Here is a 24,895-nt window from a genome sequence, read left to right as displayed (position 1 = left end):
AATATCTTTAATAGTAATATGTTGGATTCATGTTAATGTATACTTTCAGACATATTCATTTCCCCCTGCAGAAGACCTCTGCTCTACAGTATAACACGTGGCACCCAGAGAGGTTCTCACCATGCTCCCTGGTCTGCGTGCTTCTCTCTCCCGCTGTACTGTTCTGCACTGAGTTCAGATCAGCCTGATGAGCCACCTCTTCACTAGCCACCGCCACAGCAGAGGAAGAGCTGGACGAAGAGGCGGCCACGGCGGTGGCAGGCGAAGACGAGGGTGCGTGTTTGGAGACCCCTCCGGTAGCCGCGCTCGCCCCACTGTGGCTGGCCGCAGTGTGTTTGGACGGGCTGCGCTGGCTGCCGGCTGCTGGCTTGCTGGAGTAGAAGGAGCTTAACGTCTGGGGCTTGTGGGTCTGACTCTCCCTGTCCAACAATTTATCCAGAATCTGAGGATGGGAGGAAGAGAGAGAGAGAGAGAGAGAGAGAGAGAGAGAGAGAGAGAGAGAGAGAGAGAGAGAGAGAGAGAGAGAGAGAGAGAGAGAGACAGGAACCCGGGAACACAGGGAGTGAGAGAGGGGGGAGAAGGAGGGGGACGTGTTAATTAAAGAAACCGGAGGAGAAACGTCACTTCCTAAACTCCCAGCTAGCCCCTAGCTGGCTTTGATTCTTGGTGATCTGTTGAAACAGATGTGTGATGTGATATTATCTGATTTTAGAACATCTGGATTTAACAAGTGGAAGGTTGAACAACTGGGTCGGTTTAGGTAAGCAAACACCATGTCCCACCACTACCCCTACCACTAATCTAAAGTGAGATTTCCATGTCTTTCTTGATTACAAAGCAGGTTGAGCTGCTATTGAAATACTGTGAAAGTGTCCAAACGCTCAATCCACAGAGAAATGCACACAGCCACGATTCAGAAACTGTGTCTTTAAACAAGCCATCAGGACTTCTGTACGGTTACAAACTACTCTATAATTTTGAGAAAATTGAGAAAAAGTCCCAAAATGTTTGACATTTTTAGAGCAGAAGGCATTCGCAGCAAACATGCAGATGAATTGAGAGATTAAAAACAATGGAAAAATGATGACTCTAAAAGCCAAGCCGATTGAGATAATTGTAAGAAAAAAAAGAAAAAAAAACGTCAATTTGATCGTTTACAGCCCTACCTTGAGGACAATGAGTGTATTTTGTTTGTGCCTGAGTAGTGGGTGGAATTTGCAACCCACCTGCCAATTTCGGTGACTTTTAGTCTTACGGTTTTTGCTGCACGAACACTTTTAGCGGAGAAAAATAAGAAAGAAAGAAAGAAAGAGAGAAAGAAAGAAAGGAACAAAGAAAGAAAACAAAATCAATAGGGTTCCAACAGCGAGCTGCGCTGCTTGGGTCCCTAATTACAAAGTTGATATGATGAACTTGATAGCAAACAGTTGCATGCTTACTAAAGATGTTCCGATACCAGTATCGGAAAAGCCTCCGACAACGCATAAAACGCTGGTATCAGTAAGTACTGGAGTTTATGCTCCGATTTAGCCCTGAACAAATTCTACTTTCAAGTAGTGCATTTAGGTTCTTTTTCCGTTAGGACTGAAAGTTCTACAGTGTTCATTGTGTCTGGGGATCAAGGGTTAAACCTGAGCCAGGCCATACAACAATGGTAGAAATCATATCACATTAATACAGGGATAGTAGTACACAACTGTTAAAACATAATAATACATATGTGTTTTTTTAACATGCTGGTATCAAATCGGTACTCCGAATCGGCCGATGCGCAAGTTCAGGTATTGGAATCGGTATCGGGAAGGAAGAAATGGTATCGCAACATCTCTTATACAATAGCAGTGGACAGAGAGCCACATTAACATACATTTAGCTCTGGTTTGGCTCCTGTGTCTTTAGCTGCTAAATGGTCCACTAGTCACAGCGAGTCTCTAACAGTGTCTGCTGCTTGGTGCTTGATGCGTTTTCACTCAAAACACTAAGAGTAACCCTTTCCATAATCAAAATAATAGCTCCATCGTTCGTATAAAGTAGGGACAGCCCGACGATCGGCCGTTTTGCAGATTATGTAAGTGCATATATTGGTTCCAAATATCAGTTATCGGTTTCATTAACTACTAATAATTAGTATTGGTATCTGCCTTGAAAATACAGTATGGGTCGATCCCTAGTATAAGGATAATGAGGCTTTAAGATGTTCTTATTCTGGATTTCCCCAGCAGAAGTGATTCAATGTTGTGTAAAAGGCTCTCGATATGGTGTTTTCCATTGTTCCTGGTGGTTTCTGTGTGTGTAGGCTTGCACAGGAACTCACAGTTTGACTCCTACATACATTCTGTCCCCTGTATACATATCTATCTCATGTTATGTTTTTTGTAAGTATTTGCCCACGTGTCAAAAGGGAAGCACTTTTGTGACCCAAAACAGAATCATCTTTCATGTCTAAGTACTAAAAACAGGAAATAACGCATGGTTCTCCAAGCACGGCCCGAAACTCTCATCCTAGTTCTATTTTTGCTCTGCCTGGCTTACTAGAAGAACACATCTCACGGATATCAGTCACACATGAAGAAAGTTCAAAGAAAGCTGTGGTCTTAGGGTCTTAGGTGCCTCAAGGGGCGGTAACCCACGAACACCGTGGTGGACAACGGTGGTTCCGACTGAAGAAGGAGTCTTTCCGGGATATGTTATCCCGGAGGACTCGGAGGCAGTTGCAGGGTACCGAAGGGCCCGAAGGGCTGCAGCCTCTGCCGTGAAAGAGGCAAAGCAGCGGGTGTGGGAGAAGTTTGGAGAAGACATGGAGAAGGACTTTCGGTCGGCACCAAAGTGCTTCTGGAAAACTGTTCGCCACCTCAGGACGGGGAACCATCCAAGCTGTGTACAGTAAGGATGGGACACTGTTGACCTCAACTGAGGAGGTAATAGGGCGGTGGAAGGAGCACTTTGCAGAACTCCTGAATCCGAAATAATACGCCCTCTATGTTAGAGGCAGAGCTGGAGGATAATGGGGGATTGTCGCCGATTTCCCAGGCGGAAGTCACTGATTCAAACAACTACACAGTGGCAAAGCCCCGGGATTGATGAGATGTCCAGAAATGCTCAAGGCTCTGGGTGTGGAGGGGCTGTCCTGGTTGACACGCCTTTTCAACATTGCGTGGAAGTCGGTGCCAAAGGAGTGGCAGACTGGGGTGGTGGTTCCCTTTTTAAAAAGGGGGACCAGATATGCCAATTATAGGGGTATCACACTTCTCAGCCTCCCTGGTAAATGGAAAGGAGCCAATAGTGAACCTCGGGTTGAGGAGGAACAATGCGGATTCCGCCCTGGTCGTGGAACAACGGACCAGCTCTTCACTCGCAAGGATCCTGGAGGGAGCCTGGGAGTATGCCCAACCGGTCTACATGTGTTTTGTGGATTTCGTATGACCGGGTCCCCCGGGAGATACTGTGGGAGGTGCTGCGGGAGTATGGGGTGAGGGGGTCTCTTCTCAGGGCCATCCAATCTCTGTACAACCAAAGCGAGAGCTGTGTCCGGGTTCTCGGTAGTAAGTCGGACTCTTTTCAGGTGAGGGTTGGCCTCCGCCAGGGCTGCGCTTTGTCACCAATCCTGTTTGTAGTATTTATGGACAGGATATCGAGGCGAGTCGGGGTGGGGAGGGGTTGCAGTTTGGTGGGCTGGGGATCTCATCGCTGCTCTTTGCAGATGATGTGGTCCTGATGGCATCATCGGCCTGCGACCTTCAGCACTCACAGTGTGAAGCGGTTGGGATGAGGATCAGCACCTCTAAATCTGAGGCCATGGTTCTCAGCAGGAAACCGATGGAATGCCTTCTCCAGGTAGGGAATGAGTCCTTACCCCAAGTGAAAGGAGTTCAGTATCTTGGGGTTGTGTTGAGTGAGGGACAATGGAGCGGGAGATTGGTCGGAGAATCCTGCGGGTGCGGTATTGCATTCAATCTATCGCAACAGGTTGAAAAGAGAGCTTAGCCAGAAGGCAAAGCTCTCGATCTACCAGTCAGTTTCGTTCCTACCCTCACCTATGGTCATGAAGGCTGGGTCATGACCGAAAGAACGAGATCCAGGGTACAAGCGGCTGAAATGGGTTTCCTCAGGAGGGTGGCTGGCGTCTCCCTTAGAGATAGGGTGAGAAGCTCACTCATCCGTGAGGAGCTCGGAGTAGAGCCGCTGCTCCTTTCGCCGAAAGGAGCCAGTTGAGGTGGTTCGGGCATCAAAAGGATGGGCGCCTCCCTAGGGAGGTGTTCCAGGCACGTCCAGCTGGGAGGAGGCCTGGGGAAGACCCAGGACTAGGTGGAGGGATTATATCTCCAACCTGGCCTGGGAACGCCTCGGGATCCCCCAGTCGGAGCTGGTTAATGTTGCTCGGGAAAGGGAAGTTTGGGGTCCCCTGCTGGAGCTGCTCCCCCCGCGACCCGACACCGGATAAGCGGACGAAGATGGATGGATGGATGGATGAAGAAAGTGCCATTTTCTTATCAAATGTTAGAATGATCACTGTAGTGATGTAGTGGCTACCTTCTTGAGCTTGCTCTGGTCATCCTTATAGGTGATCATGAGAGCCAGAGCCAGGTCGCCTTTCACCCGCCTCGTTCCTTCACACAGCAGAGGATGCTCCGCCTCGCTCACGGTGGTCTTCATACCTGCAGACACACACAGAGGGCGGAGAGCAGAGGAAAGATTACAGCAGGGAAGCGGGTGGGAGACATATGGCACAGATAGGGGATGTGACAAAAGTGGTGAGGAGGAAAAAAAATAAAAAAAGATATTGATGAGCAGAAAGAGAGACAGAACTGAACCCAGACAGAGAATTAATGTACCAAGTGCAGCGACAGCAGCCTCGAAGCCCAGCTCCTCGTCACCGGGCATCTCGTTGTTACGGTTGCGGCTTGGTGGACGGGAACCCGTTGGGGACACAACTGCACAAACAATATGGAAATAAAGTAAAAAGGGAATGTTAATTCTTGAAGTTCTCAATAAGAACATCCTAAGCTTGGTCGGAGAAATAACATAATATCTTTAGTTACTATGCTGCCACTTTATACTAGACTGGTATCTCACACACACACACACACACACACACACACACACACACACACACACACACACACACACACACACACACACACACACACACACCAATATGAGGAAAATATGTAATAATGTTGTTGAATATCGCAATAACGATATTCACGATAACGATATTACTCGCGATACATACAGATATTAAAATGTACTCAAGTTCTGCATTTCTGCTGCGTTCAGTATTCTTCAACAATACAACAAGTTGCTTGTTGAATTTGAAACAACTAAAAAAGGAAATCATTTCCAACATCCTGTTATGGACAAAATGAACATATTGAACAATTTATGTATTGAATATAAAAGGCAGGTTACAGTTACATTTTCAAGGGCAGTTTTCTACCGATATTTTCTTTCAACTAACACAAAAACAATACTTTTGTGTGTATTGTGATGTGTCGCAGCCTTTTGCGATGTGAATATTGCGCCAGTTGATATTACAATAACATAAAAAAACAATATATTGTGCATCCCATATATACGTAACTGGTCTTCTGTCTTCGTAGGATATTTGATCTATTTTTCAGCTTGGAGCTGACGAGAAACAACTGTAAAACAAATGGCATGGCTGTGACTTATATCCCAAATATCTATGAAGAGAAAACTAGATAGCTTTGCTTATTTGAAGTATTAGACCAATCTTAAAAAACTATACAAGTCTACACTGACTTCACTGAAAACTACTTACCCAAGTGGTAGAGTTTAATGTTTTGGATACCTTAACTCCAATGATCAGACAGTAATTGGTGCTTACCTGGGGTACACAGAACATCAAAGATGAAGCTGGCCAACATGAGAGGCAGCACAGGTCTGTAGTCGCAGAAGTTTCCGTCTCGGAGCTGCTCGGCTCTCTCTCGGATGGCCGACATCTCCACCAGGCCCAGAGGAATCTTCTTCAGCAGAGACACCACCTCCGACTCCTGGTAGGCCAGCTTCACCTGGTCAACCCACACACATGCACTCAGTTTGGTACACGTTCATGTCTCCGCATTCCATAGTAGATCTAATCCTAGTTTGGATATACCATATACAATAGGGGTGGGGGGGAAAAAAATGGATTTACGTATGTATCGGGATTTCTTTTTCTGCGGGTTATTCAGAGGCCATTGATTCGATTCTAAACCGATTATCGATGCAACAATTTTTTTATGTACATTTCCATGTGTGTGTGTGTATATATATATATTTTTCCCCCCGATTATTAACTTCACTGCATCGAGCATCGAATCGTTCTAGAGAGAATCGCGATGAGTCTAAGAATCGATTATTTTTCCCATCAAAAATAAATGAGCTTTTACTCCTCATTTGGAGAGTTTGCAGCAACTCTTCTATTGTGAAGAACAGAAGTACGGCCTGGGATGTGTTGACCACAATTTGGGAGACCGGTTAATACGCTAAATGCCCTGAAAAAACGGCAGCGCCCAGTGAGTTTTTACAGAGGGGAGCTAAGGGAGTACAAGTATGGCCAAGGGTAGGGCACGGCTAATTCAGCGGAGTTAGCTTTCTGTTGCAGACACTTGTTAAATCAACGCTAAAGTTAATAGTTAAAATGATATACCTTTAGCTAAGAAGTTATATTTTAGTTTGCCACCATTACATTAATAAACACATTGCAAAATCATTGATATGCGTATTTGAACAGATAACTTGACAGCTTGGACACAGTTCCGTTACATTTATAGCATTTAGGGGACACACCTATTCAGCGGGACATACAGAGAACACTGCAACAAGTCAAGTTTAAAAGCAAAGTGCAGTCCTAATGCAGCCTTCTTTTCATTCCTACCAGTGTCCTTTTTCATACTGACATCCACACTATAACAGACGTAGCTCTTTTTAAATCTAAGTGTGCATGACTACATGAACAGCAAGTCAGAACACATACTGTGCATCAGTCCAAAACAATACTAAGGGCCTAGAATTGTTCACCTTCGGTTTAGAAAAATGGCATTAAATTAGAGCCGAAACATTTCGTCGATTCATCAAAAAAGATAATCAGCAACTATTTTGATAATCCATTTCCTGTTTCTATGCTTTTTCAAGCAAACAGTAAAAAAAACATTCAATCATTGGCAGATTAAAAAGTAATTTGTAGTTGCAGCCTGACATGAAATGGCAATAGATATGTCAACAGCGCTCATTAGGCATCATCAAAGGCTTTTGAGGCCATATAGTTGCATTGTGGGAAAAACCCTCACAACAAATGACTGGACAGCAGCCAGCAGATCCTGCCTTCAAATGCTAATAATGCTAACGGATGGTACAGCCTTGACAATGCTTCGCAGTGATTGCATTTTCTTCAATTACAGCTCTGCATAAACGAGATAGCATTAGATAATAAAAAATGCATTCAATAAAGAGCGTAATGAATCAATGACAGATACAAATAACAATAAATGCTACTCTACAACCATTCAATGCAATTAACTTTTAGGATGTTTTGAGGTAGCTGTGCAGACAGAATATGTGTGTGTGATGTGTGTGTGTGTGTGTGTTTATCTAAGAGTGAGAGACCTCCAGAGCTTTGGTAGACGCCGGTGGTCTCTGGAGTTCCAGGGAGAACATGCCGGTGCAGAAGGCCAGGTTGTGGAGCTCCTGTCGTTCACTGAGAACAGTGAGGAGGAAGGCAGCTTTCGACAGCGTGTTGGTGGCGACCTGCGTCTGGCGGGTGGTCGACACCTTGCTCTTCTTACCCTAAATCCAACAACCGGGGACATGAATAATGAGGTCAGGACATGGGACAACATTTTACATCTGACAAGTACATTCACACTTTGAATTTCTTTTTGAATATTGGGTAACACTTTACTTGAAGGTATCGACATAATCATGACATGACACTGTCATAACTATGACATGACAGTGTCATGAACGTGTCATAAACATTTGTTGACATTGTTTGGGTTGTCTTGATTATGACAACTTGACATTAATCAAAGTGACATTACCAGAAGTTGTCTTGGTCATGACAAGTTGACAATAAATTAGTTTGGGATGTCTTAGTAATGACAACTTGACATTAACCAGGATGAAATTACCAGAAGATGTATTTGTCATGACAACTTGACATTACATTTCTTGGGAGTGTCCTTATTAAGACAACTTGAGATTAACCAGGATGACATTATGTCAAGACAAATACATCCTCTAGTAATGTCATCTTGGTTAAAGTTGTCATTACAAAGACATCCCAAATCCCAAACTAATTTAAGGTCAACTTGGCATGACCAAGACAACTTCTGGTAATGTCACTTTGATTAATGTCAACTTGTCATAATCAAGACAACCCAAACAATGTCAACTTGTCATGACAAAAACCGAATGACACTTAATGATGTTTATGACTTTTTTATAACGTTTATGACACGTTCATGACAGTGTCATGTCATAGTTATGACAGTGTCATGTTATGATTATGTCGATACCTTCAAGTAAAGTGTTACCCAATATTTTTTGTGAATAATTAATATTTGTTGCTCGTTTACAAACTGGCACAGTAACAATGCCAATATAAAGCAGATATTAGAAGAATCTGGTGGCTTTCCTTCATGAAGAAAGGCTCAATATCCCACAACACAGTTCAAGATGCTGACTGATGAGTTTGGAAGATTGAGACTGTACAACAGGAGGAGAGAAAAGAAGTCAGAGGACATAGGAGAACGGGTGGCAGCGCGCTGGGACTTGTGACTGCCTTTACCTTAGTCTGTGGCTGCTCCACTTTCAGGTCTGGAGGGTTGGCTAACAGGTCTCTGGCCAGCTCCACGGCCAGGCGGCACGCCTCATTGCTGTAGCCGTGAGCATGGAGGGCCTCGGCACACGCAAACAGCACCTGCGCACACACGCACGCACGCACGCACACGCACGCACACGCACACACACACACACACACACACACACACACACACACACACACACACACACACACACACACACACGTAATGTAAAAAATGCAGTAGCATGTCTGCCTGAAGCAGATGACCACATATGGAAAACCAACTCTGTATGACATCATGGAGCCAAGAGTAGAAAAAACTGCTGAAACCGGAGCGTTCAGAACAGTGGGAAATCTGAGGTATTAGGTTCACAGGGATTTCTTATAAATAAGTCTACCTCATTATTTGAAGCTTTGGTCACATTAACGTGAACATCCAAAATTGTAACATTATAAATATGACAGTAAATACAGAAAAGCACCAATTAAAATGATGGTAAAAATAATTTTATGTTTAATAGCATGAATTATAATCAAGTGCACAGTTTATGGATGAGGTCCCAATGTATTTGAATCTTGACAGCCACTCCTGTAAAGCCCTGACTGCTAGAAACGCAACCAGCAAAACAAGATTCAAGATTCATTTGTCGTCGTAGTTCCTTGTGTACTTACATACATAAAGAAAATGAAAATACTGTTCTCCACCGGCCACTTGCCATGCAACAGGAAAAGACACCAATCATACAGACGTACGTTGAGAATACATACACGCTTGGTCTTCCCTCCTTACCTCCATGCGCCCCTCCTGCTCCAGCGGTTTCATCCCGGCGAAGATGTCCGGCTCCTCCTCCTGGTGGTTGTCAGCCTGCTGTCTGTCTCCTCCCTCCTCCGAGGCGGCGCTCAGGTAGTACGCCTGATAGTCGTCCTCACCCACAGCTTCTCCACCTGCGGCTCCCGCTGCTGCCTCTGCCCCATGGTTAGCTAGTCCACCTGCAGGTGCTGCCCCGCCCCCTGCTGCTGCTGCTGCTGCTGCGGCAGCAGACGCCGCCTCTCTGCGGCCCCGCGGTGGCTTGGCGGACGTTTGAGTGGCGCCTGATTTCACCGTAGTGGTGGAGGTGGAAGGCTGGGTACTGCCAGCTGAGTCTACATCTTCGTCTTTGTTCTGGACCGGCTCCGCCTCCAGCTCTGCGTCCTTCTCTGCAGCGCTGGACGTGTCCATAACAACCAGCACCGTCTCTTTGGAAGGGAAGCACGGCGGGCCGGCGTCCGCAGCGGGAAGTGCGGCCGAGCCATGACTGACCCGCTTGGTTTCAAACATCTTGCTCCCCGCGCTGCCATTGCCGTACTTGCGCGAGTCTCGGAGCAACGGGCTTGGCGAGGGCAGCATCTCTGGCGGCGGGGGGAGGAACTCAAACGTGTTGCTGGCCTCAGCCCCCAGAGCCAGACTGCAACCGTCGTCCAGGCTGAGCTCAGCCATATCCGGCTCCAGGGAGCTGTCCTCGCTGCTGGTCCGCCGCTTGGCACTGGCGTGCTTACCCCCCCCTATCCCTCCACCTCCCCCAGGACCGCCTACAGATGCCCCTATCCCACCTCCCTGTGTCAGTTTCAGCTTCCCGGAGGAGGAGGAGGAGCCCGGCCCTTTGTACATGCACTTCCCTCCTCCGTCTTCCAGGGACAGAGAGACACCCCCTCCTAGACGGACCAGCATTCCTCCCCCTCCACTCACCGACAGACCCTTCCTCTTGGTCAGTATGGTCTCCTTGGGTCGCACTGCCACCTCCTGTTGGGACGAGTGACCTCTTCCTTTATAATCTCCCCCAGCCCCGCCATCAGCCCTCCCCCTCCCCCAGGTTCCGATGTGTCCCCGCCTGCCCCTGCAGCAGCTTTGACTCCTCTCTGGTGCTGCACTGCCCTGGACCAGCAGAATGTGGCACTCTTCTTATCAGCACTGCAGTAGGTGATGCCTTCTAGTGGGTAGGCCACCTCCCAGTTGAAATAGCAGGACTCCACAGCGGGCTTGAAGCCCTGGAACAGTTTATCCAGGGACTTGCGATGTTGTCCCCGCTTCACTATCTCTATAACTTTCAGGTGCCACTGCTTTAGCTGGCCTGCCAGTTCCAAACGCCTGGAAAAGAGCACACACGATCGTTATTATTACGGCCTACTTTAATTTTATTTTTTTATCATGGACCCTATTTCCCCATGCATTGCTGTCTATGTGACTAATGTGAAGAAACATCTTTGAAATTGTTCCAGTATTGAGCGAGAGCGCTGTAACCGGCAGCAAATGTGTACTGTCGATTAGCGTCCACTAAAAGTGCTGTTGTTGCCACTGACAGGCTCATATTATTATTCTAAGTGGCACTGTTATGGAAAGGATCCCTACAAAAATAGACCCTTTTGTCAAAGAGTAAAATATTTTTGTTTTTTTTGTTTAACCAAAAACAGCTCTGAAATCGCCATCGACAAACTCACCAGACTCACTAATTTTAGCGTGTATATAGCCAGCATATTTTCATATGTAATGCAGTCTAATGGCTTTGACAATAGGTATTTTTTTTTTTTTTTTATTAGCTTCATTTTAAACCAAAAGGACCATTCCCTTTAACAAAAAGATTGACCACTGTGTGGATCGTTTCCATATGTTGTCAGACTAATAATCTAAGCAGGTCAATGGACGAAAATTGGTGTGAAATTGCCCATTAAAACACTGTAGCTTGTTTTGCTGCTGCCGACTGCAGTGGTCTTGCTGAACACTGGACCAATGTCAAAGATGGTTGTCCCCATCAGTCACTTAGACACAAAAAACATGGAAAAATAGGGTCCAGGGTAAAAAAAAGAAAACTGAAGTTACCCTTTAATATTTACTCCCATCTCAAATATGTTGCGTAACGTAATCATTAAGACATAAATGCGCTGATATTACATAAATTTCCCATTCATGACCAAATTATAAAAGTCTCTAAGCAGTGTGTAGCCTGGTGTCTACAGCCTGACCTGCAGGGGCTCATCGTGGGGTCGAGCACTGCCAGCCTCCACAGCACCACCATCTCATCACACATGCTGGCACAGGCGTGAGCCGCCACCTCCGACTGGCCGTTGCTGCGCCCGGTGTGGCCACTGGCGCTGCTGTGGGACGCCGAGGTCCGAACACTGTACCACCAGCTGATGATCTGAACGCACACCGTCAGACAACTCGGTGAGGTGCGGGTCAAACAATGTACAGCATATCACAGGTTAGGGCTGGGCCATGTGGAGAAAAATAAATATCCTGATATTTTTACCAAATGCATCAATGTCGATATTGCGGCGATATTGTAGCGTTGACTATTGGAGCGTTCACAAAATATTTACACAATAAGAGTTTTGATAAATAATCACCAATAATGTGGATACAGTGACTAAGTGGGTAAAGGCAAATAATAGAACAGCTAGTTTCTGAACTAGAAACTAGCTGTTCAGAAAATGACATCACTTTACTGTAATGCAACCTTTAAAACCAGGAAAAGACAACATATGTCACATCACGATATTAGGATATCCAAAATCTAAGACGATATCTAGCCTCATATAGCCACGTCGATATAATATCGATATATTGCCCAGCCCTATAACAGGTACCTTTATATTTAAAGGTCCACGTGTAAATTCTATATAAAAAGGTCAGAGGTTTGGAACATTGCCCGCACAATGCACCGACATGATTAAAAGTCATCAAGATGTCCATAAAGTAACAATAACATTATACATCCTCAGCCCATTGTAGTATATTGTTAACTAAACTAGTGATTTGACTCGGTCCACATCCAGACCTGGCCTGGTAAATAACCTCCGTAAATATATCAATCCTGTATACCAGTGTTTCTCAAATGGGGGTACGTGTCCCCCTAGGGGTACTCTGGAGGACTTCAGGGGGTACGTGACCTTTGTTGCAAAATGTTTTTCATTTACAAGGCTGAAGTTACTTTTACTGTCTTTTTTTTTTTTAAGTTTGTTTTAAGTTTTTGTTGCCGTTTTTGAAGTTTGTCACCTTTTTTTGAAGGTTTTGTCCTCTTGCCTTTCTTCCTTACTTTTTTCTACAGTCTATTTTTTTCAATGTTTTTGTCACTTTTTTCAAAGTTTGTCACTTATTTAAATTTTTTGTTACTTTTGTCGCCCTAGTGTCGCCTTCCTTCCTTCTACTGGGTTTTTTTTATCAAAGTTCTTGGAACTATTTTCAAAAAGGGCAACATTTCCCCACAGCCTTGAGATTTTTAAGCATTACCTCAATTAAAACAATTCAACATGTATGAAAAATCTAAATGTGAGAATTGTTCAAATAGGTGGGTAAATCCTCTCCCATTGTCAACTCCTGAGGAACACCAACATGCTCATGGGTGTAGGGTTTCATCTTTGCAGTGGTTTACTTTCAGCAGCTGGAGCTGTGGTCATGTTAAGGATGTACCTGTTCATAGGTGAGGCACTGCTCAGTGAGAATCTCAAGCAGCGGGGCAGCGTTGCTGTCCCGTCTCTTAAACATCTCCCGGACGATGGACAGAAGGTTCCAGATGCCTTCTGGCTCTCGGCCCCGCAGGGGTCGCAGCAGACACGCCCATTCAGCAGCAGCCGGCGGCTCCGTGGATGACAGGTACATGGAGTTTACATCACTGTGGCGCACACACACACACACACACACACACACACACACACACACACACACACACACACACACACACACACACACACACACACACACACACACACACACACACACACACACACACACACACACACACACACACACACACACACACACACACACACACACACACACACACACACACACACACACACACACACACAATTTAGTCAAGTAACACAATTAAGAAGAAAGAGGGAGGGAAAGTAAAATACAGCAGAAATAATGTACTGACGTTTATGTTTTCAGGTAACGTTACTGTTGACGTTCAAACAGACCTGTGTGTGTATTTTGAGAAATATCTTTATACTGCAAGGCTATATTTATTATATTAAGTTGGATATTGGATGTGAAAAGAAGGAAATGGTTCTAACATTGCACTTTAGATGTGTGTGAATTTCCCACACTAGTAGTCATTTATATAGTTCTATTTTCTAGCGATCGAATATCTATTCAAAAAATGTTCTATGTAAAATGTTCTATTAAAGAAAAGATAATAGAAAGAAAATCAGAATCGGCCTAGAAAGTTGTAATCGGTGCATCTCTAATCCTGAGTTAGCATAAATGGCAGATGGTGGAACAACCGGAGTAACTGTGGAAACTCTACGCGAGGGGGTTTCACGATTTGATGGTCACGATTCAATTCAATCTTTTTCGTTTTTTTCCAACAGGGACAACAATGCCACAGTAAGAGCCACAAGATGGCAGAAGGGTACTTTGCAGTTTGAGTTTCTCAAAATGAATGACGTGAAATTGAATGCACCATTAGTTTAACAAAGTGACATGTACGCTCCATGGATTCCCGTCGAAGCCCACATGCTTTACCCTTGTCGTTTGTTTCCATAACTCACACAGGGGGAACTTCAGGGAAGTGTGTGTGTGTGTGTGTGTGTGTGTGTGTGTGTGTGTGTGTGTGTGTGTGTGTTTGGGGGGGAATTCTCGGTCATCTCCGACTCCGGCAGTGGCCATGATGTCTGGAAAAGTGCCGCTGCAGGCTACCGGTAAGCTGTCCTTAGCTGCATGCTACCAGTGGCTCGGCAGGATCGGTGATATTGATACTGCTATTGATATTTGAAAGCTTATATCGATACATTTTTCATTTAAAATTGAAATTGTGACACCCCTTTATACAGCCCATTTCAGCAACAAGGCGAAAAGGGAGAGCGATAAAAAAAAAAAACATTCTACTAAGCTGGATCGGTAAGTACCAAAACCTGCCTACTTATTCATACTAGCCAGTGTTTTACTCAGCCTTTATTTATCAGAGCACTGATTTGGGTTTCTGGTTTCAACTGGAATTCTTACTGTTGTTTCTTGCTGTGGACAGTGAACAGGCTGCTAGTGGTAACCATGCTGCTAATGATATATGAATAAGGAACTTTCCAGTCAGCTTGACAGACTGGAAAGACTACTACGTGTTTATATAAATCAACAGACAGAAAATATGTTAATACTGTCTCCGTTGTGCGGTTTGTTTAGAAACAAAATGTAGTGTGTTGTTGGTTTCCACCTGGAAACTGGACTTTATGGGACCTTTGTGTGAGACAAGTAGTGTGTACCTGAAGACGACAGGCGAGGGCCCACAGAACTTGTGCAGAGTCTTTTTGATGTTGTCGCTAAGGGTCGACTCATCCAAATACCAGGTGCTCTGGTCAGACGCTGAAGGGCCTGCTGTTGGGTCTGCACACGCACACACGCGCACGCACGCACACACACACACAATATAGAAAAATTCTTTCATCAAATTACAGCAACAATTTGGTAGACAAACAATTGCTCTGTCCAAACCTTCCTGACAACACACCTCTCTCCATGGATACAATACACAACGGACACTCTTCCTTTCTCTCCTCCCCCCCCCCTCCACCCCCCACCCTCCCTAACTTAACTGCCATGTAGCTACTCAGCTCTAGGATCAAACTGTCAAATTCGTATTTTCAGAGAAAAGGCTGAATGAAATGATCAAACGTTCTCCTCTGGTAATAATATCAGGCAGTGCACGTCGGGACAACTCAGGCTTGCTCTCTTGCTGTAGGTGAGGACCAAACTGGTGTCTGAACTGCTGCTGTACCTGGAGCTCCACACACAGTGTTGATGGCAGTAGACTGAGAGGACAGCAGCTCATCCAGCAGCCGCTGAGCTGTCGGTAGGATCTGGAGACACAAACCTCAATGAATACCACACCTTTTCTTTTCCAGATATATGACATATAAAGTACATGATAGAGATAGGACACTTGCATTTATAAAAGTTAACAACTGGATTAGAACATGGTTGTTACCTGCTGAGGCAGCTCACTGATGAGGTACTGGGCGAACTTTTGGAGCTGGTCCCTCTGCAGCCTGGACAACGACTCAGAGACCGGAGCCCTTAGACACACTGCTGATGCCTACACACACACACACACACACACACACACACACAATTTAATTTTCCCGATTCGATTCTTTCACGATACGTGGTCGCCGATTCGATTTGTTTTGCGATTTTCATTCATGGCGATGCTAGCAGTATTGCGATTCGACAGTATTGGATTTTCTTTTCCTCCTTTAACTAAAAACAAAATTTGAATAATCCACTTCTAGACACAAAATATCATGAGACATTTCTAAAAACTGTTTGTTTTATAAGAAGAATGCCCATCACATTTATTTCATTTGTAAAGAATTTAAAGCATTTTCTGCTTTCGCTCAGTTTCGCTGGAAACGGTGATGTAAATGGGTAAGGTAAATGATGTAGTCGTCTTAGGTGGTACTGTATAAACAGAAACTATTTAGGTGAATCGCTGGTGAAAAAGAAATAAATAGAGAACAATAAAATATAGATTCTGGGGGAAAAGAATAGATTTTAAAAATGCGCTATGCTGGTCGCCGTAATGAAGGCGCCGTTGATTACGGGAAGGTGTTTACGTAGGTGGAGCGTTCAATGAAGTAGGCTGTGAGGAAGTGGACATGGAACTTGTGAGCAGAAAATGTTGTTGTTTGGCAGTACTTTCAGTCAAAAGAAGGCCATTCAAGTCCAGCTACATGTTCAATTTGTTCAATGCCGATTAGACTGGTGGTGGCGAGGACCCTAAACTATACACAACATGGCCGCTGTTACAACATCTGGTATGAAACATCCGAAAGAATACGAGTTGTGTATGAAGGAATCTCCAGACAGCAGCCAGAATGCAGCAACTTCAGGTACAGCGAAGGAAGCACAGTCACAGCTAAAAACTGGTGTTAACAAGACGATTTTTATAGTTAAAATAAAATAAAATGAAAAATACAATGCTGTGGACATTGCTTACTTCATTAATGTGTTTACTGTGTTAATGGACTGAGGATGGGAGGAGGAGTCGGTATTCGGTTTTCGGCCAAACCCCAAAAATCTGGATTCGGTGCATCCCTACTCTAAATTAGCATCTCTCTGATGAGGCTGTGCCTTATACAAATACATCCTGTGGTCTATTTATACTTTAGTGTGATCCAGTTTGTTTATTTATTTTTGGCCATTTTTTTCACTTGACAGATGAAGACATGAAAGGGGAGAGAGAGGGGGGAATGACATGCAGCAGAGGCCCGCAGAGGAGTACACCTCTATATATGTGCGCCTGCTCTACCAGCTGAGTTGACCCAGCCACAATGTGATACAGTTTAATAGAATTTGTTTGTGTGGACACACAACTCACATTGTGGATCCTGAAGAGGCAGAGTGCTACCACATGAGCACACCATTTGGCCCCAGCGCCACAGGTGCAGCTGCAGGAAGTGATGCGGCAGCGATCAAACATGACCGCCACGTTGTAGGCCCCTTTAGACTGACCGGACTGACTGGACACCACTGTCGCACTGAGATGGAAGCCTGGTAAAAGACAAACACAGATTTATAGAAGACAACAGGGATGGGTTAGACTTTGTACTTTATTTAACTCACTTAATTTAATGTATTTTCTAAGTATTTTATTACTGAAAGGTGCTACTATAAAAGAAATTTGTAATGTACTAATGTCCAGTTTATAGATACAATGAAAGTGAAGGGCGTGTCTTGAAATCACATGATTTACTCAAGCGGTACATGTCATCTTCATAAGCATAAGTCTAGTTGATTGGTATGTCATACTGAGCAAACCATACTGTAAACACTTATAGTTTATAATAGGAATGAAACCGGGTTTAAAATACCACATGCATATGTGCACGTTAGGGCACGTGAAATTTGAGCTCAACACGTAATTCTCAGCTCAACATACACCGGTGCACATAACTTGGTAAAGAAAACATCGTAAGCTGGGCTGCCAACTCTTGCGCATTGGCCGACACTTCCCACGGCAGACGTCCATTTTCTCACAGTGGAAACCAAATTTATACCTGAGAACGTCTTTAACGTTTGTTTGCGACAGTAGAATCGCTTAGAAAATCGTTTGGTGCGAGTTTGGCATAACTGTGCTGTAAGAAGACTACTACTACTGGGTGAGGGTGACACCTCTACCCACCGATCTGCAGGGGGTCTTTGACAGCTCTGATCCTGTAGAGCTGTTCTCCACGTTGGAATTCATCTGGACTCCCATTAGCCAGGCAGGAATATAACCTGCAGCAGGAGGACAGAGAGACAGGAAGAAAAAAAAGGAAGAAGGAAGATGTGAATGGAAGATAAAAGAGAACCAAATCAGTGAGTGAATCACAAAGCTAAGTATATCTACTCTGGTGAGTCCTGTTTGTCCATCTATCTATGTTCTAAGCCTGTCTTCCTGTTCAGGGTTGGTAGGGTGTTGGAGCCTATCCCAGCTTACGTTGGGTGAGAGGTAGGTGTACAACCAGGATAGGTCAGGAGTCTTATCTGTGTTTATTTGTCAAAGTTGGAAAGAATTCTGGATAACCATTTCTCGAAACGAGCCAAAATGTTAACAGAGATGTTGAGTAGCCTTGTTCTTCTTCCACTTGTTAGTTGAGGCTGTAAGGTGGTGTGTGGTGTCCTGTTCGGTCTACGAAACCACTCAAAATGCAGGAAGCTTGCCAAGTGTCCTTCTGGACAGTCGTACTATCTAAAAATGTCAAAGTCCTACCTCGAGATGCCACGTTTCTTCCTTAAAGACCATATTTTAAACGCATTCCAAAGCTACAGTAGCTGTGGCCCACCTTCTGTGGGGAAGTCTTTAACTGAGTCAGTCTGTCTAGGTTTGTCCGAATGCGTGTGATGAACACAAAATGCTAAATTAGGGTTGGATTCTGAGAGCCGGTTCAAATTTATATTTTGGTTCCTGTATGGCAAAAGGACTTGGATTTGATAAGTAAAAACACAAAAAAAACTCTTTCATCAGAAAAGAGCAATGTACAAACCATTTAGATAATGGTAGCATGCTCCTCATGTTTACCTGGTGGTGGTTATATCAGTTGTCACCAGTTTGGCTGTTGTCAGGTTACAGTATGTGCTCTCTTGACTGTAACAATCTAGCTCATCGCATTGTGTCAGAAGGAGTCAGAATTCCTTAGTTTAAATGGTAACTACAGTTTTTATCAACCTATTTTCCTATGTGTTTGTGTCTAAGTGACCGATGGAAACAACAATCTTTGACATTGGTCCAGTATTAAGCAAGATCACTGCAGTCGGCAGCGGAGAAACAAGCTACAATGTAAGTTAATAGGACTAGACTTGTATTTACCTTCACAAAAGTGCTTGTTTTGCCGCTGACAGGCTCAGATTATTATTCTAAGTGTCTGACAACATTATTGAAAGGATTTCTAAGGAGGTCGACCTTTCTGTTAAAGAGGAAGATCATTTTTTTTAAACATAAAAACATTTGCGAAATTGACCACCAGACTCCATGTAAATAAACATTTTAGCATCGTAAAATACACTTCATTCAAAGTGAACAGAAACAAAATAAAACTATGAAAAGCCGTTTTGAGTCGTTTTTCCACTTTTCCAACCATCACAACTCTAGTTTTGGTTGAAATAAACACATAGTTTACCAATTTACATGTGAAAATACTATACACGCTAAAAGTATTGTTTTTTTAAATGGAGTCTGGTGAGTTTAGTGCTAGCGATCTCAGAGCCGTTTCTGGTTAAGAAGAAAGGTGTTAAATAGGTTTTTAAAAAGCCTATCTCTGTAGGGATCCTTTCCATAATGTTGTCAGACACTTAGAATAATAATCTGTCAGTGGCAAAATAAAGCCATTTTAGTGGACCAAATTGACGATGCACATTTGCCCCGTAGGGTTACATTGCAGCCCTATGGCTGCCGGTTACAGCGTTCACGCTTAATACTGGACCAATTTCAAAGATTGTGGTTCCTATATAAAAACGGTAGTACTTTCACCCATAACATTACAATAACTAAAGCTCATTAACTTAGTATTGAATCAGGACCTCCAGTATTTAGAGTAAATAGCTCACAAAGAATAACAGTAGGGTACAACGGTTTCATTGTGTCTTTCAATCAACCGGCATTCTGGCATAGAATCTATAGAGAAATGTGTTTCTTACAGAATAAAGCATGTTTCAATCTTGAGGTCAGGCAAACCATTGTGTGATGGGCCATCATGTCTGTGATGATGGAGATCATCCGTACTCTCACGCTGCTCATTTCACATTAAAACAAATTGATGCAGTTTACCACTGTGGCCTGCATTTTATTTCAGCACATAAACTATCCTAGTCATCACTGTGTACTATATGAAGGAGTATATAAAGGTGTATCTAAAGAACAGACATTGAAAGCAGCATTTCATCCACCTCCTAGCCTGACACAAGTCCCACACACATTTCACTTTCGGAACACCCTCTTATACATGTAACTTACATTCTCACAATTATCTTTCACAGGATTGTTCTTTGCCACAAGTCGTTTTCTGATCAGGTGCTTCAACAGAATGCTTAAGGGGGTCGCTGGCGTTAGCCTCAACAATTACCGTACATCAGTCAACTGCAAGTGTAACAAGATAAACTTTTCTCTTTTTCAAACCCTTAATTAAAAACCCAGTAAAATGAATACAGAGTGACTAGAGCGCAGTCTGCCTGCTGCTGAATTGAGACCAAACTTAAATCATTTTATTTTTTCAAAATCTGACAGCCGATATATATTACGATAAACAGGACATGTTACATTCATGGCCCTCGGCTGACTATACAGTCATTCATGTATCTAGACTTTTCTAGGACCATTAACATAAACTTCTCTCACGGCGCACAGAGCATTGTCAACAGAGTGAGTAAAGACATGTTTCTTGGAGAGTGCATGGCACCAAATACTGATTAGGTGCAGAATAGCTTGGGCTGATTAACATCACCATTATCATGATATTCAGCATCCTTGTTGCCCAATTACCCAGACAGACTGTGGCTTTCAGCACCTGGGAGAACCCTGTCAGATGTATGAATGGACTGGCTGGCGAAATGAAAATGCAGAGCTACTTGGCAGAGTATTAAACACATACCACGTAGGTGCAAGGCTACTGGAAAACACCATTGTTGGAGAGAGGAACACATGCATACTGACTCCAGACCAAATGATTTCAGTGTGTGGATGTTTTCTTTTCATCTCTTATCACAGGAAACTAACTGGGTTTTAAACAATTTATTAAAACATTTTAAAACCGCTCTCTTCCTGGCATATACTCCATTTTGGGAGTGCCCAGTCATACGACCGTACTGGACCGAGCTTCACAAAACCTTGAAACGCATACTCAACATTGATTTACCCCTGCGGTTCTCCGCATTATTTTTTAGGAAATGCTGATTTCCATGCAAGCCGGTCGGATGAGTATTTGTTTGGCATTTTGACATCCGCTGGTAAAAAAAAGCCCTCCCCAAAGCGTTGAATGCTTCCTAAAGCCCCCACTATACAGGAGTGGATAGAAATAGTAAATAGCATCTATGATATGGAGAGTAGGCCTGCACCATAAATCGTTAAATAAAAATCGCTATCTCGATTCACTCCTGTTCGCGATTTAATTTTGAAATGACTTCAAAGCATTTGACATTGACATGTTTTAATTAAGTAATGACATGTTCAAGGAGTTCAGATAGAGCCTGTATCAGGGCCATATTTAGTTATATGTGTTATATGTCACTATTTTTGCTAGCCTACTGTACTTAAATGGCCACTATGTACTTTATTTTCTTTATTCATTGAAGCCTCTATGTTTACAGGCTTGTGGGGATGCGCAATGTGCTCTAGATGCCCAAAAAAATCTATGTTTGGTACTGTCAATTTGTTTTGTTTTGTCATGGTTCATGTGTGGAATAAACATTACACTTTGTGAGAAAAAAATCGTGGCAGAGAATCGTGATATCAATTCTAAGCTAAAAAAATCTTGATTCATATTTTTCCCCGAATCGTGCAGGCCTAATGGAGAGGATAACCTTCTCTCTTTGTCTTCAGATAAATGGTTTTTTTTTCTGTCAATAATGATTTTTAATAAGATTTTCTATTTAGAAGTTTCTTTTAAGTCCTCCCTGGTCTTACCAACCTTTGTTTTATGTAAATACTCAGCACTGTACACCTTACATCTCCCAAACTGTACTAAGTTCCTGTTATCTTTATGATTAAAATAGAAAAAGGGACAACAGAGAAAATCAAACAGATATTGTTCTGATGTAAGTCTTGTAATCTTCACTGCTGTGCTAAAATAAAAAATAGACAAAAAAAGAGGTGTCTTCTCTTAGTAAATATGGGGAAACACTGAAAAGCTGGCATGGCATCAAGGTCAATAAATGTGACATTATGAAATAAAACTTCATAAGCATTTGTTTTTTAATATCTGTTTATGAAATGAAAATCGAATGAACGAAAAAGTACACGGACCCATCAAAAAAAAAAAGTACTTGGCTCTTTAACTGTGAATAGTTGACAGGATTGTCAATACAATCCATGTATCATTCGTTTTTCAAAATAAAACCAAAAAAGCAAAAGAATGACTTTTCTCAATACTCGTTTCCAAAACCAAAATACGGATAACGACTTGTTTTTCCAATTTCAGATTTTGTGCTCAAATGAAAAATGGAGAAAAAAATTCCAATTTTGAGGTTTTCAACTGACACAAATTGCGTGACACGGAAGTGATCTCTACTAGGACACTACCAGTTCTCTTAATACATCCATGTATTCATTTCAGCACAAAATCGGAAATTGGAAAATTTCCAAAAGTCGTCATCCATTCTGGTTTTGGAAATCCATGTTTTTGTTTTTGGTTTCCTTTTGAAAAACTAATTAACGAATGATACACGGATTCAAGAGGCACATCCCTAATAAGGAGTGAAAAGAAATGCCGGTTATCCGCGTTCTCACCTGATGTCCTCCTCGTTCTCAGGGAAGCTCCAGTAGGCGATGCGGAGCTGGAGCTGCTCTGGGACAGGGGGGTAGACCTTTTCCACCACCTCAAACGGGATGTGGAATGCTACCTGCTTCGCTGACAACTCCACCAGTGGAATCACCTGACCATCTGAGGAAGACCACAGAAAAGAGGAAGATCAGCTCGGTCAGCCCAGTGGGAGACAAAAACAATTCAGGTAGTGTGCGCATGTACGTTCCTTCACTCTAGAATCCCAGTTTGAAAGCTGTGAGTTGAAGGGTACATGAATAATTATGAATTCATTCATGAAAAAGCATGAATTCATTCATGTAGTACCTCATGAACTATCAGTAATGTACAGAGGTGGAACGTAACGAAATACATTTACTCACGTTACTGTATTGAGTAGTTTTGTTGTGTATTTTTCAAGTAGTTTTTACAATCAGTATTTTAAAGGTACTTGATTAAGTTTTGAGTAAAGTATTGTATTTTGCTACATTACAAATCCCATCAGTTACGGAGTAAAAAAAAGAAGAAAAAAACAAAAAACTTTTGACCAACGAAAACCGAAAGGTCGCGCCCGGAATAACTACACCAGACCTGGGCATTCTTCTTTTTCATATCCCACAAAATCGGCAAAAACAGTAAGCCATTTTCTGAAGGGGAGTTTATTAAAGAGTGCTTGGTGGACTCTGCGGCGCTAGTATGCCCAGAGGGAAAAAAGATACGTTTGAGAATGTGTCGCATGACATAAAATTGATATTGAGCAGAAGTGAGTTTAGCCTATTGGTCCGGCCCTCCACAACAGTCCCTGATTCTCATGTGGCCTCTTGGGAAAATTAATTGCCCACCCCTGCCATAGGACAACGTATGTAGGAGACTGGCTAAATTAATTTACATATATCTAATTAGCTCATAGGGCTAGCTGCTCGTCTGGGCTGTGAACAGTAGGGTCTAACCCATTTATGGAGTCAAAACATGTGATCTGGCTTTGATTTGCTTTATAACTGTTGTTAATGTTTGTGAAGAAAAGAAGGATGGCCCTCAGAACTAACAACATACGGTACTTTCACTTTCAATTGATTGAAAGCTATAGTGCATAGTTTCTGTCACCCCCATGATGAATTCTAAGTAATAAGTAAGAAAAAAAAAAATAAATGACTGTTTCTGTAGTGTTCAATGTCGTTATCTGTCTTGTTAGTCTTTAATCCCCATTTAAGTTCCACAAAAATCTTGTGTCCGATGCGTTTTGAGGTGAATTTTCAGGGTAAGACGGAGGGGGGAGAGCGGGGAGAGGGTCAGAGGGGGGGGAGGCCCTTCAACAGTGCGGCGCTGCACTTCAGGTGACACAAGCGCTTGTGCTGGTTGATAATGCTGTCATACCCTAATTTCACTCAAGGGAAAAATGTCAAAAAGACAACAAAGTTTGCTTAACTTGTTCAAATACGCTGGCGAGTCAGATCCCAAACAAGCAAAAAACGTTTCTGCCGAAATATATATATATTTTTACATTTCGCACCGATGTAGTGCACGTTCTGAAATAAATATTGCCCTGACGTACACACAGCATTGTTTAGGTTTTTATAGTCAGACAAGCTACGTAGGCAGTGTCATTTTCTTTGTTTCGTTACTTCCAACCCCCGCTTTGAGTCGTCGGATCCACCCCCCCTCTGTGCTCCGGGACCTCCCGATTTACAAATTAAGCACTGCCGTCATCCAACGGGAGTTTAACCGGCAGATAAACAAGGACATCAGGGTACTTCTGCCATTCATCAGCATGTATGGCAGCACAGAACTCTGCTAACTTTCACTTAAAGTTAGAGTTAACTAGAACACTCATACGATTAATCGCAATAAAACATTTTAATCAATTGACAGCCCTAATGTGTGTGTGTGTGTGTGTGTGTCTGTGTGTGTGTGTGTGTGTGTGTGTAGAATGGGCAGCATAACCACAATGACAAGAGTCTTATTGAGAGCACAGTGGTCTGCCACTGAGAGAAGTAATGGGTCTCAGATTACAGAGCTCATTTCCAAGCCACTTCTTGTGCTGCCGTTGACCTAATATGGAGGTAAAAAAACACCGTTCATATAATGCCTCAGGGTCTCATGGTTACAGGGTATAGGGAATCCATC

General features: G+C 43.2%; 1 protein-coding gene across 1 annotated transcript in view; it reads right to left on the bottom strand.

Moving 5' to 3' along the window:
* zswim8 (zinc finger, SWIM-type containing 8) overlaps window positions 1-24,895 on the bottom strand; it is a 54,231-nt gene that overhangs the window by 14,908 nt on the left and 14,428 nt on the right. Inside the window, 16 exon segments of the mRNA XM_028603164.1 lie at window positions 121-442; window positions 4,531-4,655; window positions 4,833-4,931; window positions 5,849-6,032; window positions 7,609-7,788; window positions 8,792-8,923; window positions 9,597-10,642; window positions 10,645-10,931; window positions 11,804-11,979; window positions 13,251-13,452; window positions 15,044-15,164; window positions 15,556-15,637; window positions 15,766-15,873; window positions 17,158-17,330; window positions 17,962-18,056; window positions 22,759-22,912. Coding sequence (XP_028458965.1) covers window positions 121-442; window positions 4,531-4,655; window positions 4,833-4,931; window positions 5,849-6,032; window positions 7,609-7,788; window positions 8,792-8,923; window positions 9,597-10,642; window positions 10,645-10,931; window positions 11,804-11,979; window positions 13,251-13,452; window positions 15,044-15,164; window positions 15,556-15,637; window positions 15,766-15,873; window positions 17,158-17,330; window positions 17,962-18,056; window positions 22,759-22,912 — 3,486 coding nt within the window.

The sequence above is a fragment of the Perca flavescens genome, chromosome 17, assembly GCF_004354835.1.
Source record: "Perca flavescens isolate YP-PL-M2 chromosome 17, PFLA_1.0, whole genome shotgun sequence".
Lineage (NCBI taxonomy): Eukaryota > Metazoa > Chordata > Actinopteri > Perciformes > Percidae > Perca > Perca flavescens.
Note: the sequence above shows the minus strand (reverse complement) of the source record. Positions and strands in the feature narration are given on the sequence as shown.